Source organism: Octopus bimaculoides, chromosome 1 (assembly GCF_046866305.1).
Source record: "Octopus bimaculoides isolate indiv1 chromosome 1, ASM4686630v1, whole genome shotgun sequence".
NCBI lineage: Eukaryota > Metazoa > Mollusca > Cephalopoda > Octopoda > Octopodidae > Octopus > Octopus bimaculoides.
Genome location: NC_142928.1, coordinates 33,774,949 through 33,795,281, shown reverse-complemented (window position 1 = coordinate 33,795,281; position 20,333 = coordinate 33,774,949). Strand labels below are relative to the sequence as shown.

Sequence of the window (20,333 nt, the reverse complement as noted above, 5' to 3'; positions counted from 1 at the left end):
GAGACAGAAACACCTTGCAGTAAGACCCTACATAGACAGTAATAAACTTGCCAACGTCAGAAGAAACATTATAAAAAAAAAATTACTAACTGAAGTAGAGATTGACCAAATTAAGCAAGCAGTAAAGGATAAAAAGAATGAAACTGCAGCTAAAGAAGATACTACAGAGGAAATAATTATAAACCAGCCCAAGGCTGATGAAAATACAGTAATAATTGAAAGAGTTAAGGTAACTGATAGGCAAAATAAAATACTCTCTGAACCAACCATAAACACTAAGGCAGGTGAAAATCAAATAGATGAAGGAAGTCATACAGAAATCGACGCAACAGAACTACATGATCTAAAAAATCAAATCATGATTGAATGGCTGAAAATTAAAGAAACTAGTATGAATGAACGCGACACTCTCCCCAAAATTCGCAATTCTAACCAAAACCTGAAAATAATTGGTAAAATCCGCCTTGCACTTAAGGATATAATTTCAGCTAATGATGTTGATATTACAGATCTCAACCACCTGTACTATGCATCCGCAAGAATCTCAACGATTCTATGTGGTGAAAAGATTAGAAAAAGACAACACTCCCACAAAAAGCCTTCTTGGCAAGAACGCATTCAACACCAAATTAAGCTGCTTAGATCTGACATAGAATGTTTGAAAAACCTTAAATTTGACAAGAGTATCAAACCTACAAAGACCCAAAAACTAAAGAAAAAATATAACATGAAAACCATAGTTGACATTGATGCCACCATAGAAACCATCAAGCAAAAGGTATGTGCTAAAGCTGCCCGCATAGCAAGGTATGAAAAGCGTGTTAAATTCTTCCGAGATAATAACATGTTCAAAAATAACCCCAAAAATTTCTACAGGAAGATAGGGAAAACACCAGTAACAATAAAGTCTGTCCCATCAAAAGAAGAAGTGCAAGAATTTTGGAATAAAATCTGGGCAGAAGATAAAACACACAATGAAAAGGCCCCTTGGATTGATAGAATAGCTACAGACCTAGACTCCTTAGAGGAGCAGAAGTGGGAGGGGGTCAGGGTAGAAGATATAAGATCTGCTCTCAGGAGGTCAAGCAAATGGAAGTCTCCAGGAAAGGATAAAATTCCTAACTTCTGGTTGAATGCCTTCCCAGAAAGCCATGAACTGCTAACAAAACTTTACAACGATGTTTTGCAAAATCCTAGTTTGATGCCCTCTTGGCTAGTTAATGGTTTAACATTCCTGCTTCCAAAAAATGAGGAAACAAACGAACCAAAAAATTATCGCCCCATAACCTGCTTAACAACAATGTATAAGACGCTAACATCTGTCCTAACCGAGTACACCTATAGTTTTTTAATAGAAAGTAGCATATTCCCTAATGAGCAAAAGGGATGTAAACGTGGATCTTATGGTTGTAAAGATCAGCTACTCATCAATAAGATGATCTTAGAAGATTGTCACAAGCGACACAAAAACTTGTCAATAGCCTGGATAGACTATAAAAAGGCCTTTGATAGCCTACCACATAGCTGGATTAGGAAATGTCTGGAAATGTATAAAATAGCTCCTACTCTGCGAAACTTTTTATCTGTAAGTATGAGATCATGGAGAACCACACTGATGTTGAACAATGACAATGAATCTCTAAATGCTGGAGATGTAAGAATTTCATGTGGCATTTTCCAGGGTGACTCACTATCACCACTCCTCTTCTGTCTAGCCCTAATACCGCTCTCAAAATTGCTCAATGATGCACAGTATGGTTATAAAATATTTGATAAAAATATAAATCATCTCATTTACATGGATGATTTAAAGCTCTTTGCAAAAAATGACCAACAACTCAAAGGCCTACTAGCGATTGTTAAACAATTCAGTGATGACATCAGGATGCAATTTGGCCTTGATAAATGTGCAAAAGCTATCTTTATCAAAGGAAAAATGACAAATACATCTAATGTGAACCTTGACCAGCAAAATGTCATAAAAGAGTTAGAACCAGCGGAGAGCTACAAATACCTAGGGGTAATTGAAGGGGACAATATCAAGCACTCAGTGATGAGGGAAAGGATCAGAAGAGAATGTTATCGCAGGGTGAGAGCAATACTGAAGACAGAGCTGAACGCGAGAAACAGGATCGAAGCGATCAATGCTCTAGCCATACCAGTCGTGACTTACAGTTTCAACATCGTTAACTGGTCAATTACTGAAATATGTAATGTTGACAGAAAAATACGAAAACTGTTGACAATGCATAGAATGCACCACCCTAAGGCAGATATAGAACGTCTTTATCTGCCAAGAAAAGAGGGAGGTCGAGGACTACTACAGCTGGCATTATCAATGAAGGTAGCCACAATTGGCCTAGACACCTATATGAAAAACTCTGAGGACTGGATGCTAAAACTTGTCTTAAAATATGAAAGCAAGAAAGCATCTTACTCAGTAACAAAACAGGCAAAGGAATATCTAAGTGAATTCCAATTGCAACAAATTCAAGAATTAGACGAACTAGAAACACCTACAGAAAAAGCTAAGCGCTTGAAAACCCGTGCTAAAATTGCTGCCTTAGCTATTATGACTGAAAAATGGCATGGAAAACCTCTCAATGGCAAATACCCAAAGAGAGCGAATAATGCAGATATTGACAAAGCCCTTACCCACCAATGGTTAATGGCCTCTGGATTGAAATCAGAAACAGAGGGGTTTATCATAGCAGCCCAAGATCAATGCCTACCTACAAAGAACTACCAGGCCAACATATTAAAGAACGGCAGCTCCCCATTATGTCGTATATGCCAACAACAAAATGAGACCATCGATCATGTTGTCTCCATGTGCAGTCTGCTTGCGCCTACAGAGTATCTCAACAGGCATGATAGAGCTGCACAATATATTCACTGGGTAATATGCAAAAACCTGGACTTGCCCCATGATAAAAACTGGTGGGAACACAAACCACCCCCAGTACTTGAAAATGATCACATTGCACTCCTCTGGAACTTCACCATTCAAACTGACAGAAAGATAGACGCAAATAGGCCAGACATCATACTGAAAGACTTCAGACAAAAATCATGCCTCCTCATTGATATGACTGTCCCAATTGATATAAACGTATCTGTCAAGACCTACCAAAAACTGAGCAAATATAAAGATCTTGAAATAGAAATTAGCAAAATGTGGAATCTGAAGACAAAAACAATACCTATTGTCATAGGTGCCCTGGGAATGACAGCGAAACGGGCTGATTACTACCTAGCTCAGATACCAGGAAACCCCAAAATGGCTGAAGTCCAAAAGATAGTGCTCATGGGAACTGCCCATATCCTACGTAAAATACTGTCTATGTGATCTCAAATTTTAAAGCAAACATAATTTTCTTATGGTTTCTTAAACATTCACTTGAACAAAACTGTACAAATCCAAATATATGGTACCCTAGGCATAACACCTACATGAACTTCTAACTTGTTGTCTCTTGAGGTCTCTGGGTGAGACTTGGATCCAACTTGTACAAATGCCAAACAAAAGTCAAACATAAAATAATAATAATAATAATAATAATAATAATAATAATCCTTTCTACTACAGGCACAAGGCCTGGAATTTGTGGGGAGGGGAAAAGTCGATTACTTTGACCTCAGTACTTCACCGATACTTAATTTATCGACCCAGAAAGGATGAAAGGCAAAGTTGACCTCGGCGGAATTTGAATTCAGAACGTTGTGGCAGACGAAATACCACTTGCATTTGTGAGTGGAGAAGGCAAAAATCCTCTGGGACTTTGACTTCCAGACAGACAAGATATTAGAGCACCGAAGGCCAGATATAGTAACCTTTAGAAGGGACAAACAAGAGTGCCTAATAACTGACGTAGCAGTGCCAGGAGATCAACATATTATCATGAAAGAAAGAGAAAAGGTTGATAAATATGGAGACCTGAGAATTGAGATCACTAAGATGTGGCAGCTACGAGAGTCAAACATAAATGTTATCCCTATTGTCATTGGAGCATTGGGTTCAATACCATCCAATCTGAAAACCTTAGAAATAGCCTACAGTCTAAGTGTATTGCAAAAGTCGGCATTACTTGGAGCTGCATGCATATTGCATAAAGTACTGTCTGTCTGAGGTCCTTGTTGTAATTTGACAAACAGTACAAACCCCTGGTAGGCACAATATTGTATACTGTGTATACAATATATGATATTGTATACTGTGTGACATCTATAATAATAATAATAATAATAATAATCCTTTCTTTTGTAGGCACAAGGCCTGAAATTTTGGTGGAGGGAGCTAATCAATTACATTGACCCCAGTACTCAACTGGTACTTATTCATCTACCATGAAAAGATGAAAGGCAAAGATGACCAGGAAGGAATTTGAACCCAGAATGTGAAGACGGATGAAATGTTGCTAAGCATTTTGTTTGGTATGTTAACAATTCTTATTTCTTTACTGCCCACATGGGGCTACACACAGAGGGGACAAACAAATGGATTAAGTCGATTATATTGACCCCAGTGCATAACTGGTACTTATTTAATGGACCCCAAAAGGATGAAAGGCAAAGTCGACCTAGGTGGAATTTGAACTCAGAACGTAGTGGCAAATGAAATACCGCTAAGCATTTCGCCCGGCGTGCTAACGATTCTGCCAGCTCGCTGCCTTAACAATTCTGCCAACTCGCAACCTTCTATAATAATAATAATAATAATAATAATAAATAAATAAATAAATAAATAACAAGAATATTGACCTGGGCTCTGCACATTTCCTTTATTGTTGTCATCTTTATTTTCTGAAGCTTTTGTAGGAAGATTGTTTCGCTGAGAATTAGCATCTTGCATAAAAAGGTCATACAAGGTTCCAGTAACAATAGCAAACAGAAATAACGAAATACAAACTCTGCAATGATAAGCAAAAAACTTATATTGTTAAATCATAAAAATAACAAGTAGCCTGATGATGGTTTGGGTGTTGGAGGCACTGTGAACAAAATGGGATCATCATCTTATTTTATAGAGCATGATAGGTAGGACCTAGAATTCTATCACACTGAAGCAAGAAATACATCATTAAAAGACCAGGAAATTTCTAAGATGGTTAAAGTATGTCTATATCTTTTCTTTGCTGTTTGATAGTTGCATCTGATGAGTGGACGGAATGGTGACATTCCAATAAAATGTAGAACTCATCACATGTATTACACAGTATCCATGACAAAAGAATGTCATTCTTGCTGGCCCATTAACCGATATATATTGGGATTATAGTTTTGTATCATTAAAAGAGAATTAGATTATCAAGTTGTGAGTACAAGATGCATTTAAAGTTCCTGTTCACTGAATGAACTAAAGTATCTTCTGTGCAAAGTATCAACGTATCCGGATTATGTCTAGGTGATAGCAGTGTGTATAAAAGTTATTAAAAGAAGAGTAATGTGGGCATAGTTGTGTGTGTGTGTGTGTGTGTGTGTGTGTGTGTGGGTGGGTGGGTGGGTGGTCAATTCTGAACAAGCTTACTTATTATCAAAGACATTCCAGCAACGATCATGCTTGGATGGTGCTTTTAATGTTCCACTGGCACAGGTGCCAGTCAGGCAATGCTGTCACTGGCCACGTCAGCAAATTTGATTTTGATTGTGATTCATATTTTCATTTTATGCTCAACTACAAACATCCTTAATTCTTTTATAAAAAATCTTTCTGATTGTTCCATTTGTGGCTTCTGATTGTTCCATTTGTGGCTTCTGATTGTTCCATTTGTGGCACTTCTTTCACAACTCAAAAAACTATTTAAGTTTTTGGAGGCTTCAGATTTCCAAGCAACTCAACTTCTATCCCTCTATAGTTCTAGTAACGAAGACTTATACTTACATTGAGAAAATAGCTTTCCCATCATATTCTTTATCTTTTTCACAACTTGCTACAGCAGTCATATTATCTCCAACATGATATGGTAAAAGATGAATGCCTGGAATTTCAAAAGAGTTCACGTGTTCAGATTAAGTACATTGTTTCTGTGAGAAATAACATAACATATAAATGTCCAAGGTAGACGACCGAGTTGTAACAGTGTGAAAATTTAGAGTTATTTCCCTTTATGTGCTTGACCCTTCTTATACTTAATGGCTCTTATTCTCTCTATCTATCTATCTATACACGCGCGCGCGCACGTACGCACACACACACACACACACACACACACACACACACACACACACACACACACACACATTGGTTAATCTCTTATACTTTCTGTATACATCTGTCATTTAGCTTCTCATCTAGCTACTTGATATAGTTCTTTGCATGCTTCTTTCTTCCAATCTTAACAAGCCTTTCTCTTCACTTTTATGGCTCTATTTCAACACTAAGTTACTATCTCGTTGGGGCTTTACTCCATTTACAAATTGTGGTCGTAGTCCTCAACAGGTTATCCCCTAGGAACTCATATTGTCTTACATGTCACAAATATCCATCTTCTCCTCCATTTTGCCAAATACTTCAAGTAGAACTTCTCTAAATTTCTGACTCTTCAATGGATCTTTCTGTAGCTTCCTTTTTCAAACTGCTTTGTGTCTCTGAGTCTAGCTCTTGGAGAGGATAAACACTACCCAGTTGTGCTTCTCTTGGTTAATAAGGGGATTAGGTGACTGATTGGCTTCCTGAAGTTTGTGTTGCAAATTGTCAGAAGCTCTAGAAACCTTGTTCCTTAAACTAAAGCCATAACCTACATGCACACCATGGAATTCACCAAGGTATTCTCCAGTATGCCTACTGAAATTATCAACCACCGTGTTATTAATTACTGAGATAGTCTGTATGAGGCCTCAGAATCAGCCATTTCGTTCAACTTCTTACCCAAGATGCAGAACATTTGCAGAGATAAATGTCACAGTCATATTATCCTAGACAAACTAAAACTTAATCATCCTATTACACACTCTGACTATGTTAGCTACTTTAGAATATAGATGTAAATGATCATAAAAAAATATCTAAAGATCAAGTTGACAGTCTTGAAAATTACAAACTAATTAAAAAAAAAATTCAACTTATCTCAATCATTTAGACATTTCTTCTAACCATTTTGTTTTAGTTGATTTGGGTCATTTTTCATGATTCTTATACTTGTACCAAGGAACCATATGTCATAGAAGTTAAAGGAACATTTGACAAATAAGACATAAAATGAACATCATGGATGCTTTGCTCAATGTAGAAACTGCAGGAACTAATCAAAAGTATTGCAAGCTGTTCTTCTGAATCCATTACACATAGGAAACTCTTTGTATCATCAGTAGGTATCTCAGGATCACAAGCGTTTTGCCCTTTAGCCTGTATACTTTGCCTGAGTGGGGCAGTGAGGACTGAATTAGTCTCCACTTGTTATCTTCTGTTTTTTCAGTGGGTAAACATCTTTCATATCTTTCAGTTTCCCAATTTCTTGAAGAACACTTATGAAAATAAGAAGAATTACTTTCTGATATGCTAAGAAAATGCATTATTAAAATAGTTGTTCCAAGTAGAATTCTTGCCAACCATTGTTACCTACCCATTTTTGCTAAATTTTGCAGCTCATTTTCCTGACAAGTGTTTGGAACGCACAAACCAAATGACAGTGATGTAGGTAGAGCCATTAAATTTCCCTAGAAATAGAAAATAATTACATAAAGCATAAATAGCTTAGATATATTATTAAACACTTTCTCTTGAAATACACTGACTATGTTCTGATTAAATTTGAAAATAATGAATAAATCTAATAAAATAATGTTGTCTTTGTTAAGCTGATGTTTGGAACTTAAAATAGCATGGAATTTTGATGAAAGGTTTTAATGTAGATCACTTTAAATCAGAAGTTTATATCACAGACCCATGAGAATTCTCATGCAAGCTGGAATCAAAAGTGTTACAAATTCTTCCTTTTTCCCCACTCCTTATTACAGAACATTCTTAGCAACAACGCAATTTACTTCGCTTTGAAGATTGTGTCAAATTCTTTAACAATGAGAAACTAATAGAAGCTGATGACTAAAACAACATAAAGAATTAAAGGACTTAACATCATCATCATCATCATCATCATCATCATTTAACGTCTGCTTTCCATGCTGGCATGCGTTGGATGGTTTGACATGGAGCTGGCTAGCAGGGAGCTATCCAGACTCCAACAGTCTGTTATCAATATATTTATAATCAATACTTTCCAGATCTTTTCTTTAGTAGCAAAATATAATGTCACATTTTTACACATGTTATTGATATTATTAATATGACATAAATATCTATTTATTTCATGCAGTTTGCTTGATCTTGTCTGATTAGAAATATCCATTCTCTTGAATTCAATTTGGGATAAATATAAAAGTTGTGACACTTACGCTTTTAAAAGTGAATCAAATAAAACTAAGCTTCAAATCAAGTTAATACACTAAGTTTGTCAATAGTTTACTACTGACACTATAATACAATAAAATATGGTTTCAAATTTTGGCACTAGGCCAGCAAGTTTGAAGGAGGTGGGCAAATCAATTACATCGACTCCAGTATTCAAATGGTACTTTATATTATATACTCTGAAAGTATGAAAAGCAAAATCGACCTCAGTGACATTTTTGAACTCAGAATGTAATGAGCTAGAAGAATACTGCTAAGCATTTCATTCAAAGTTCCAATGATTCTGCAAGCTTGTTGCCTTATAACATAATACTATAACATATGCTACATTATATAATTTGTGAAGGTGACAGCTTGCAGAATCATTCTCACAATACACAAAATGCTTAACAGCATTTCTTGTGGCTCTTTATGTTTTGAGTTCAAATCCTGCCAAAGGTGACTTTGCCTTTCATTTTTTTAGGGATTGATAAAACAAGTACCAGTCAAGTACTAAGGTCTGTATAATCAACTACCTCCTCCCCACAAATTTCAGGTCTTGTGCCTTATAATATAAGGGATTACCACAAAAGTAAATCAAACTGAATCGTAACAAATATGAATTTAATTTTGTTCTTCCATACCATTGAAGCAGAACGTGGGAGAAAGCTGACTTGGCAGTATTTTGGAGTAAAAGGCCGATACTTTTCAGATATAATTACATCAGCTTTCTTGCATTCGTCAAAAGATCCTGGGAATTTTAAATCTCCCAACATTATTCCACTGGAGATTTTTCCATATGCGTCAATCACTGAATGAAATCAAGAGTAATTAGAAATTATTGTAATACGTTAGTAAAATATAACATTCAGCAGTTAACATATGATGCACTAAGATTAAAATACATTTTAATTTATGAATGATGCAATCATAATGCTTATATTTCTCCAGAATTGTAACACAGTAATAAACAGTTATAATGGTAATTGTATTGAAGTTGTAGAGTTGTATTTGTTTAGCAAGAAATTTTATCTGAGATCATGTCTTAAGTTGTTGTTCGTGTTTATTCCAGATCAAATTTATCAAGCAGACTTATGATCAAGCAAACTTATGATCAGAGGTGAGAGTTTGAAGTACCCATGTTTATTTAAAATGGTGACGTTGGATTCGAGGGAGGAGATTTAATTGCAAATTCTAGATGGGTGAGTAGCCATGTAGAGGCTCATCATGTGTTAGATTAATACTGATAGTAATTTTCAAGTTATACAATGGGTGGAGGTTGGAACAATCCACAGAGGATCTGCAATGGCGTTTATGAGGCTCACAGATCTGGAGAACAGGCTTCAAAGAAACAATAATGTGTAGACAGTCAATATCAAGCTGAGTACCAGTCGCGAGTGATGGCACTCTGTTGAGCCAGGCACTGCTGTGGAGCTGGAAGGCTGAGCAGAAACATGCCAGATGATGTTGATCAAATCAGCACACAAGCCCATCCACACAGGGCAGAGGAGGACGGATGTCCACATCGGAGGCCTAGCTGACTCCATGTGTGATCAGGGAGGATGAGGTGGCTTCCAGGTCACAATAGTTCAATTGTTGAGAAGACATGACAAGAGCTCACCAATGAGAGAAATGCCAGCAGGATCAGTCAGACCAGAGACCAAAGGCCAAAACTGCTGTATTTGACAAGTAAGGTACACTGTTGCTATCTGGTGTCATCAAACTAAACACTGCATATCATCTCAGCAGCTTGTTGAATACAAGTGTCAAGATCTGTGAGGAGAGATGTGTGGCTGTAGCATGGATCACTGCAGAGGGTATACAATAGCTTCAACATAGTGAAGCATTGCATTTTGTCTGCTAGCACCATGAAACAGACTGACAAGCCTTTTAGACATTACTTGTTGCTTAATGTTTTATTCACAAAAACATTTAAAAATACACACATTATCTCCCTTTATATATATGTATACACACACATTATCTCCCTCTATATATATATAGGTGAGAAAATTGGTATGTGAAAGCACGTGGCTGGATGTATAAAAAATAAACAAGAGTGAAAAAACTACAGAAGGCTTATGTTACATGGTTAAAGTATATATTTAAATTATGTCTGAAAAATGTTATAAAATTTTTTTGGTATATAAACATTGTATTTGGAGAAATAACCGGTTTCGTGTTGTCTTTTCAAATTTCTCTACTTCATGGTAACATGTCTTCGCTCCCATATATATATATATATATATATATATATATATATATATAAGGTAAGCAGAATTAGCAGTTGGAATAACCATCTAAGGGATAATATCTGTTTTTACTATTGGTATCTTTTACCTATGCTATCCCTGGGCATGGATATGCAAGCACACTATGCTCATAGGGTGCAGGTAAAAACTGAATAAACAAAAGTTTATCAGGAATCAAATTTAAATAAGCAGAAAAATGGAGAAAACTTTTGATCAACAGACAAACAAACAAATTGACCAACATTGGTTAATTATCATTTAATATAAAACAAAACAACATTTCTTACGGCCGTTTTGGCTGCAGATGTCAATTAGTGCTTACAAAGAAAATTCCGAAAATAATATTCGCCAGCTTCATCATATATATCTAGATATATATGTCTAGACATATTGGCAATTCCTATTTTACTTTAGCACTAGTTTTATCCTACAATTATGTATGTACCCTGGTACTTCTACATAAAGGGATAACCAATAAAATTTTTTCTCTTGCTCATTTGCTAGTTCACTCTTTTGTCTTTTGACTCCAACCTTCACACTGCAAAATGGTATGGTTCCAATATATTGAACCTTCTGGCCTTGTCTCGAGGCTCTGTTCTTTTCCTTTTCCCTTCATTTATTTTATTTTATATATTTGTATTCACTTTGATGAAGCTCCATGTACTAGACCGAATGTGCTATAAAGATGGCGAATATTATTTTCAGAATTTTCTTTGTAAGTGTCGATTGACATTGGCAGCCGAAATGGCTGTAAGAAATGTTATGCAATTGTTATGTTATGTTTTGTAATAAATAATAATTAACCAATGCTGGTCAATTTGTTTGTTGATCAAAAGTTTTCTCCATTTTCTGCTTATTTAAACCTATATATATATATACATATACATACTTATGTCATTTTGTTCCACACTGAACACAGGAACTGTTTTGGCTAGAAACTAGAGCAGTAACTTTGTAATATAGTTAATATCACTACCACTGCTACTACTGTCACTATCACTATCATCACCGTCATCAGCAACAGCAAGATGAATTGGAGGACTTTGAATTACATGGCCTCTTCTCTATCCTAGATATCATTAATAAATGCATAAAGCAGTGAGCTAACAGTATTGTTAGCATGCTGGACTAAACGTTCAGTGACATTTCTTTTGTCTTTATGTTCCAAGTTCAAATTCCAGCTCGGACAACTTTGCCTTTCATCCTTTCAGGGTCGATGAAATAAGTACCATTTGAACACTAGGGTGGATATAATTGATTAGCCCCTCCTGCCAAAGTTTCAGACCTTGTACCCATAGTAGAAAGGATTATTAATAAATGCATATGAACCCAGATATCTAGACTATTACAAAGATGATGTCTCTTATAATATAAATGGTCACAGCATGAATAAGTTTAGAATGGACCCAATAGACATATTTAAGGTGCTTAACCTGAGAATTGCTTTATTCAGCATGACAATTGTTTCAACCCACCCTGTACTGTCCCTTAGGGGTAGGATATTGTGTATCTAGTTATCTAGTTATGTTGCATCAATCAGTGCAGGCTGTGTCACTTCAGGTGCTTGGTGTAAAAAACGAAAAAGATGTCCCACTGGATATGGTGAGTTCTCCTTGGTATGCATATATAGGCACAGACAGTGCCCCTAACTGGCCCCCATTCTGGTGGCACGTAAAAGGCATCATCTGAACGTGGTCGATGCCAGTGTCCCCTGACTAGCTCCCTGTGCCAGTGGCACATGAAAAGCACCATGCCTGACTAGCTCCCATGCTGGTGGTATGTAAAAAGCACTATCTGGACGTGATCAATGCTAGTACCCCATGACTGGCCCCCATGCCAGTGGCACATAAAAAGCACCATCTGAAGTGGCACCAACACAGGCAAGGTCAGTTTTGGCAAGGTTTATACTGCTGGGTGCCCTTCCAAATACCAACCACTTTACAGTGTGGACTGGATGCTTTTTAAGTGGCACCTGCACTGACAGGGTCACCAAGCAGCTAGTAAGACAAAAATCTTTTGCGGGAGGAGGGGGCATTGGAGGAGGTGATCTTGTGTCTGATGATGAAAGGTTATAGTGAGACAGAGAGACAGAAACAAGTGTCTTGCTGTAGAGGAGGTACAAGATTACCTGGCCAAAAAGAGAAAGAGAGAGAGAGAGAGAGAGAGAGAGAGAGAGAGAGAAAAAGATCAGGAATGAGGACAGAAACGGATGTGCTTCTACAAAGGAGTACAAGATTACCCAACCTGAGGTAAGTGCAGGAGAAGGAGAGAGAGAGTGGGAGACATCAGGATAGAGATGGTGGCAAAGTGCCAGGCATACTCACAAGGGACAGGTATCAGAATATAAATGGGTCAAGTAAAAGCAGAGAGAGATATATATTGTGGCATGTGCCAGGACATACCCTTGAGGTTCGAAAGTCATAATATAAGTGGCAGGATATTGCCAAAGAAGCGTGATTAGAGAGTGAGGAGGGGAAGTGAGTGGTGCAAACCAGGGTATATAGAGTGTGGTGGGAGGTGCGCTACTGGATAGCAATGATACAGAGAAACGGGGCCATGAAGACAGGATTGGGGAGTGAGAGGTAGGCATAGTGCATGATGGAGAAAATGTGAGGAAGAGAAGAGTTGTAGAGATGCAGATTGGTTTATTAGGGTAGGGTGTGTGAAAATATTTCTTGTTACGTGTGGGTGGAACTTACAGATCAGGGGCTAGTGGATGGCAATGATACAGTGAGACAGGGCCAAGAGGACAAGAGTGGGGAGTGGGAAGTAAGCATAGTTCATGAAGTGGAAATGTGAGGAAGAGATGTAGAGATGTAGTTTGGTTTGTTGGGATAGGGTACGTGAGTTTTCTTATGTGTGCGTGGGACACACAGTGCTTATAGAACTCAGTTTTGCTGATGTGGGCAGGTCTTCTCAAGAACCTCATATCACCGGACATCTCAGTCCATTGTCATTTTCTCCATGAGGCTCAAAATCCTGAGATTGGTCCATATATATATATATATATATATATATATATATATATATATATATATATATGGACATCGGTGGCGATTTTTTCTTCCTCCGTTTTTCCCTTCTTTGAACTTTCCTTGTTTCCGACGAAGAGCTCCGCTCGAAACGTCATACTCTCTCTCTTTCCTTTCCCGAGCGTCTAGTAACACAATCTGTATCACGTCCTCACGTTGTTGTTTTTTGTTATTGTTTTTTGTCTTTTTCCTTTTTTTTGAACTTATATATATACATATATATACACACATCGTCAGTAAATCATAAATCCAAAAGAGAGTGTCTATGTGTGTGTGTGTGTGTGCGTGCATGTGTGTGCTACTATCTCTTTGCCTTTGCATCATGTGATAGTTGTAAATGAGTGCCACTGTCATGCAAATATGATAGCATAACTTGGCATTAGGTGAGGGTTGATAAGAGAAGGAGCATTCAACTTTAGAAAATCCACCTCAGCAAATTCCATCCAACCCATGGAAGCATGGAAAAGCATGTTCAAATTTGATGAGGAAGTCTGCTTTCTTATCCTTATGTTTATATATATATAGGCACAAGAATGACCGTGTGGTAAGAAGCTTGCATCCCAATCACATGGTTCCAGGTTCAGTCTCACTGCGTGGCACCTACTGCATGGCACCTTAGGCAAGTGTCTTCTACTATAGTCTCAGGCCGACCAAAGTTTTGTGAGTGGATTTGCTAGACAGAGACTGAAAGAAGCCTGTCATATATATACGAATGTATTTGTATGGCTGTGTTTGCTCTCACCCCCCACCCACCCCACCATCGCTTGACAGTCGATGTTGGTGTGTTTATGTCCTTGTAACTTAGTGGTTCAGCAAAAGAGACCGATAGAATAAGTACTGGGGTCGATTTGTTCAACTAAAGGCGGTGCTCCAGCATGGCCACAGTCAAATGACTGAAACAAATAAAAGAATATATATATAGAGAGATTTATAATAATATAAAATACTTCCTCTACAGCAAGACATGTGTATCTGTCTCACTATAACCATTTCATCATCCCCTTCTCCAATGCCTCCCCCCTCTTAAAAGTTTTTGGCTTGCAAGTACTTGGTGATCCTGTCAGTACAGGTGCCACTTAAAAGCTCCCAGTCCACACTGTAAAAGTGGTTGGTGTTTGGATGGGCATCCAGCTGTAAAAACCTTGCCAAAACTGACCTCACCTGTGCTTGTGCCACATAAAAAGCACTAAGTCCACTCTGCTGAGTGGTTGGTGTTAGGAAGGGCATCCAGCTGTAAAAATCCTGCCAAAACAGTTACAGAAGTCTGGTGCAGGATTTGGCCTGGCTGGCTCTTGTGGTACCATTCCATCCATGCTAGCATGGAAGATGAATGTTAAATGATGATGATGATGATGATGATGAAATATCCCACTACATCTATACATTTAAAGCAGTTTGCCAATGGCTCTTCAACAACAACACATCCTGATAAGCTCAGTGACTTCCTATTAACTCTAATTTTTTCAATTATATATACATATATATATGTATAAAGTAACAGAGGGTACTAAGTGGTACCAGCATTGCTAGAAATAAGAGTCAAACCGACTCACTAGCTACAAGAGCACTATCTTAATGAGCTGACAAGGGAGGTAAGCTCTCTACGGTTGCAGATATAGCCATCTCACTGGTTTTGTATAAAGAATACAATGGAGTATTAGGTAACAAACCAATTATATAACTTAACACTCATCAGAGTTAGTCAACATGGAAGTAAACATAGCAACTGCTCTCTGTTATCGGAGATGGATTAGCACAATCCGTCAGCGGTTACTGTGAAAAAGGTGGTGGAATGAAAAAGGGGCCAGCATTATCATGGATTAGGGTAAGTGGGTAGTATGTGTAGCGATGTCATATGTATAATTTTTCCTGGGGTGTAAGTATATATAGCTGTGTTCGTTGGTCTGTTTTCTTTCTGTAAAGGATAAAGTTGTGGGAGAGGGGATGGGTATGTTGGCTTGTAGTGTGTAATGTGTGTGTGGGGTCTGTGTATATGTGAGGGTATAATTTGTGTGAAGGTGTTGTGTTGGTGGGGATAGAGAGTTTATTTTGTTGGGTGTCTGCCTTATAGGGGTGTGTGCTTTGGTCAAACTCAATTTGCCAGGCCGAAAGGCATTGATGGAAGGTTGTCTGTGGAAGGTTGAGGCAGGGGTCCTGTGGTTGCAGTCATGGTGGCGTGTGCAGGTATGATAGAATGTACTTCCTTCCATGTGGGCAAGGATTAAACACCTCACCCCTGCTACTGCTATTCGGGTAAACAACTGGGCATTGGATACCTTTTAAAATTGCTCTCTTCTAAGCCAGGTATAAACTGCACTTCCCACTGCTATTGAAGTACGGTTTGCATCATTCTAGGATCTATCACTTTATATATATATATATATATATATATATAACTAATTTAGAAGCGAACTACCACTCTACAACTCAGTCAACTCAAACCCGTCCAAATCCATGCTGGTATATGCCTCACAGCATGGATTTGGACGGGTTTTGAGTTGACTGAGTTGTAGAGTGGTGGTTCGCCTCTAAATTAGTTATACACACACACACACACACATATATATATATATGACAAGCTTCTTTCAGTTTCTGTCAATCAAATATACTCATAAGGCTTCTGTTAACCTGAGGCTATAGTAGAAGTCATTTGCCCAAGGTTCCATGCAGTGGTACTGAACAGGGAACCATGTTGTTGGGAAGAAAACTACATACCTCACAGCCATGCCTGCATAGAATTTCAACTTATATTAGCAAGTTATAAAATGTACGCATTATAACAAATATATTTAACACTACACCTTTTGACTTATCTCCACCACTTATAAGAAAATAAAACAAACATTAAATCAGTCATTTTTTTTTTTTATCAGAATGGAGCAAAACCATTGGTGTTGTTGGGTGATGGTGGTGTCATTATTGTTGGTGTTGTTGTTATTGTTATCGGTGTTGTTGTTGTTATAGCTGTTAGTGTTGCTATGGTTTCTTTTTCTTAAATGTGGTATGTTATGATTTAAATGGGATTCAGCTTCTATTTCTAGCTGGTCAAGAGTTCATATAGAGACTCTTTTATAGGATTGAATGTAAAGTTGTTTACTTGTGTTTTGGTGGTGTTTAAATAAAAAATGTTTTCAAAGTTACTATTCATGGAATCAAATTTATGTACAGAGTCTAAGTTGGATGTAGATAATCTGTGTGTGTTTAAAGACTAAAGATGAGTAAAAATGTATATGTGGTTAGAAGTAATACCAAATATGTAATTAACGTAGAGAAAATTAACTTACTTTCTAATGCCCATTTCTTCTTTTGAACAACAGACTTAAGCAAAAGTTCGGTATCTTCACAGCACCTCTTTGAAACATTTAAGAAGGATATAACTTTACAGATATTTGAATTCAATAAGTTCTCTGCTCTCTCAATTTGGTCCCTCCGGTCTATATTACTTGTAACTGTATCCCTGTATTTTTGGAAAGTTTCATTCTGGTAAGAAAGTGGAGACTCTTGGCCTTTCCCTATTTTTTTCCACAGGTTCCAATAATAAAATGGGTTTTCAACTTCTGCATCTATTGAAGGGGTTATGGTTATTATGAATAATAATTTAATGAAATTTAGTGACTTCATTTTGTATTTTCCATGCAGGCTTATTCAATTACTTTACATTCACAAACCTTATACCTACTTCACAAATAATGTTGCAAGTGTTTCTGAAGTCTCTAACGTTTATAATTAATATTCACTATTCTTCTCTGTTGACACCATAAAAATAATGTGAATGGATGTTGTTGTTGTTAGATGTTTTTTCAGCGTGATTAGTGATCTTTGTACTACACTTTATTTGATAATCTTTCTGCCACAATGAAGCTAATTATTCATATCAAGCACAAAAACTTAGATCTCTTGATTTTTTTACCTTTCTTCCTAATTACTTAGTCATGCTTACCTTGATTTTTATCAGTATATGTGTCCAGTATCGTATCTTGTTTGGGTTCAATACGTATGTATATATTTACATACATGACTCTGTGTGTCTATGTATACTGTTTTATTCTTCTAATACTTTCAGTTATTAAAGTGGGGATGTGCTTAAGCACTCCCTCTAAGAGTGTTTTAGTCTTTCTATGAATAATATCAAACCTTCTTCTCATTTATGTAGAATACTTGGATTTATATTTATTTATTAAATGGCTTATTTACTTTTTGACAAAAAGGGACACAACTTGATATACTAGTTTACATTAATAAATAGAAACACAAGCCATGTGTGTGTGTGTATGTGTGTGTGTGTGTGTGTGTGTGTGTGTGTGTGTGTGTGTGTGTGTGTAAATCAAAGTATACCGTACTATACATTCATTACAGCTAATATCACCAATCAATTTCACATTGAATATGAGATAATCGAATAGTCATGTAAGATTATGTAATAACTATGTTCATCAGAGATTGCAGGCATAGAAAAAGATATCTATTTTTCCCATACCAGCTAACTCAAATGAGCACAGTTATAAGATAACCATCAAGTGCAATATTGGCAATATCAGCTGTAATAGATCTATAATACTGTATATCTTGATTAATATATCCACTCTACTGACAAATATACAAGTGTCTATTTTTTCTGACTTATGAATTGTTAGACAATTCTATGTATGTATGTTTGTCACCAGCACAGGTAAGAGCTCTCTGAACTTTGCCTAGGCTATTCTTATTCTAGCAGCTACACTTTCAGAGCACCCACCTCCACTACTAACTTGGTCACCTAGGTAACAGAAGCTATCAACTACTTCTAGTTTTTCTCCCTGGAATGTGGCAGAAGTTGTTCCCTGCACATTTTCAGTGTTTATTGCTCCTGAGCATCTGGCACATACAAAAACTATCCTAGTTAACGTTCCTTTGATATTGCTGCACCTCTTATGTGTCCATAGCTTACACTGGGTACATCTTATAGAGTTTCTATCAACGTTTTTTTCTACAGATCAAGCAGGGCCATCTACCTGAAGGGGTTTGTGGTTTGTCTGCCTTCCTACTTATTAGGACTTTGGTTTTAGTTAGGTTGACTCTAAGGCCCTTTGATTCTAATCCTTTCTTCCATACCTGAAGCTTCTCCTCTAGTTCTGACAGTGACTCAGCAATTAGAGCAAGGTCATCAGCATAGAGGAGCTTCCAGGGGCATCCTGTCTTGAATTCCTCTGTTATTGCCTGGAGGACTATGATAAATAGGAGGGGGCTGAGGACTGAACCTTGGTGGACCCCTACCTCTACCCGGAATTCTTCACTGTACTCGTTGCCAACCCTCACCTTACTGACAGCGTCCCTGTACATGGCTTGCACAGCTCTCACTAACCATTCATCTATCCCTAGTTTCCTCATTGACCACCAGATAAGGGATCGGGGGACCCTGTCAAATGCTTTCTCCATGTCAACGAAAGCCAGGTACAGAGGTTTATCCTTGGCTAGGTATTTCTCCTGAAGCTGTCTTACCAGAAATATAGCATCAGTGGTGCTTTTCCCTGGCATGAACCCAAACTGCATATCGTCTAAACCGAATCTCTCCCTAATTAATGGGCTATGACCCTCTCCGTGACCTTCATTACCTGATTCAACAACTTGATACCTCTGTAATTATTTGTATCTAAAGCATCACTTTTACCTTTGAAGCAGTTGACTATGGTGCTGCTACACCAGTCATTGGGTATGACTCCTTCTTGTATCACTTGGTTAACTATATGGATGACTATGCTTTATCTACCAAGGTACTGTCAATTCAGATAGCTGGTTCCTCTGTTGGGTTGACATTTGGCAGACTCTCTTTCTCCAATGATGATGATGATGTATGTAAATGTATGTATATGTATGTAAATGTATGTATGTATATATTCGCCATAATAGATTGGTAGCCACTATACATTCTTTATTTTCTTTCCTTGTTTCTTTCTGTGGAAGAGCGTAGGCTCAAAACGTTGAAGACTTTTTCACTTCCCGAGTGTTATACTAATACATCTGTTTGTTGTCTACACCACCTGTCTTCATCCTTTTGTGAATTTTCCCCTATATATATATATATATCTATGTATATATATATGTATATATATATATATATATATATATATATATATATATATATATATATATATATATATATATATGTATGTATGTATATATATGTATATATATGCATATATATGTATATATATATATGTATGTGTGTATACATATATGTGTATGTGTGTGTGTCTGTATATATATATATATATATATATATATATATATATATTGAGAAGACCTAGCAAACCAAGTTAGACCATAACCATGGCCTACACTAGTGCATCATAACTGGCCCATTTAAGAGTACCCTTCAATTATTGTGCAATAAACTGTGCTTGCGAAGACCTGTTGAATCAAGTAAAGTTATTGCCATGGCCGATGACAGTACTGACTGATTGGCACCTGTGCTGGTGGCATGTAAAAAGCCCCATTCAAGTATGGTAGTTGCCAGTGCCACCTGACTGGCTCCTGTGCCAGTGGATTGTAAAAAGCACCATTCAAACCTGGTCAATGCCAATACCGCCTGACTGGCCCCCATGCTGGTGGGACGTAAAAAGCACCCACTACACTCTCAGAGTTGTTGGCATTAGGAAGGGCATCCAGCTGTAGAAATATTGTCAG

The 20,333-nt window shown here is 37.2% G+C and overlaps 3 protein-coding genes across 3 annotated transcripts in view; 2 read left to right on the top strand and 1 right to left on the bottom strand.

Moving 5' to 3' along the window:
• LOC106878029 (solute carrier family 66 member 2) overlaps positions 1-4,732 on the top strand; it is a 288,127-nt gene extending 283,395 nt beyond the window's left edge. Inside the window, exon 7 of the mRNA XM_052965961.2 lies at positions 4,268-4,732. Within this exon, the coding sequence (XP_052821921.1) occupies positions 4,268-4,280 (13 nt within the window). The 3' untranslated portion in view covers positions 4,281-4,732. The remainder of the gene's footprint in view (positions 1-4,267) is intronic.
• LOC106875968 (nose resistant to fluoxetine protein 6) overlaps positions 1-17,972 on the bottom strand; it is a 36,518-nt gene extending 18,546 nt beyond the window's left edge. The window contains exons 1-5 of the mRNA XM_014924310.3: positions 16,955-17,972; positions 9,031-9,197; positions 7,563-7,656; positions 5,882-5,978; positions 4,762-4,910 (exon numbers count right to left, since the gene is read on the bottom strand). Of these exons, the coding sequence (XP_014779796.1) occupies positions 4,762-4,910; positions 5,882-5,978; positions 7,563-7,656; positions 9,031-9,197; positions 16,955-17,291 (844 nt within the window). The 5' untranslated portion in view covers positions 17,292-17,972. The remainder of the gene's footprint in view (positions 1-4,761; positions 4,911-5,881; positions 5,979-7,562; positions 7,657-9,030; positions 9,198-16,954) is intronic.
• The window catches only part of LOC106875970 (uncharacterized), a 56,347-nt gene continuing 51,307 nt past the window's right edge, over positions 15,294-20,333 (top strand). Inside the window, exon 1 of the mRNA XM_089350005.1 lies at positions 15,294-15,495. Coding sequence (XP_089206131.1) covers positions 15,463-15,495 — 33 coding nt within the window. The 5' untranslated portion in view covers positions 15,294-15,462. The remainder of the gene's footprint in view (positions 15,496-20,333) is intronic.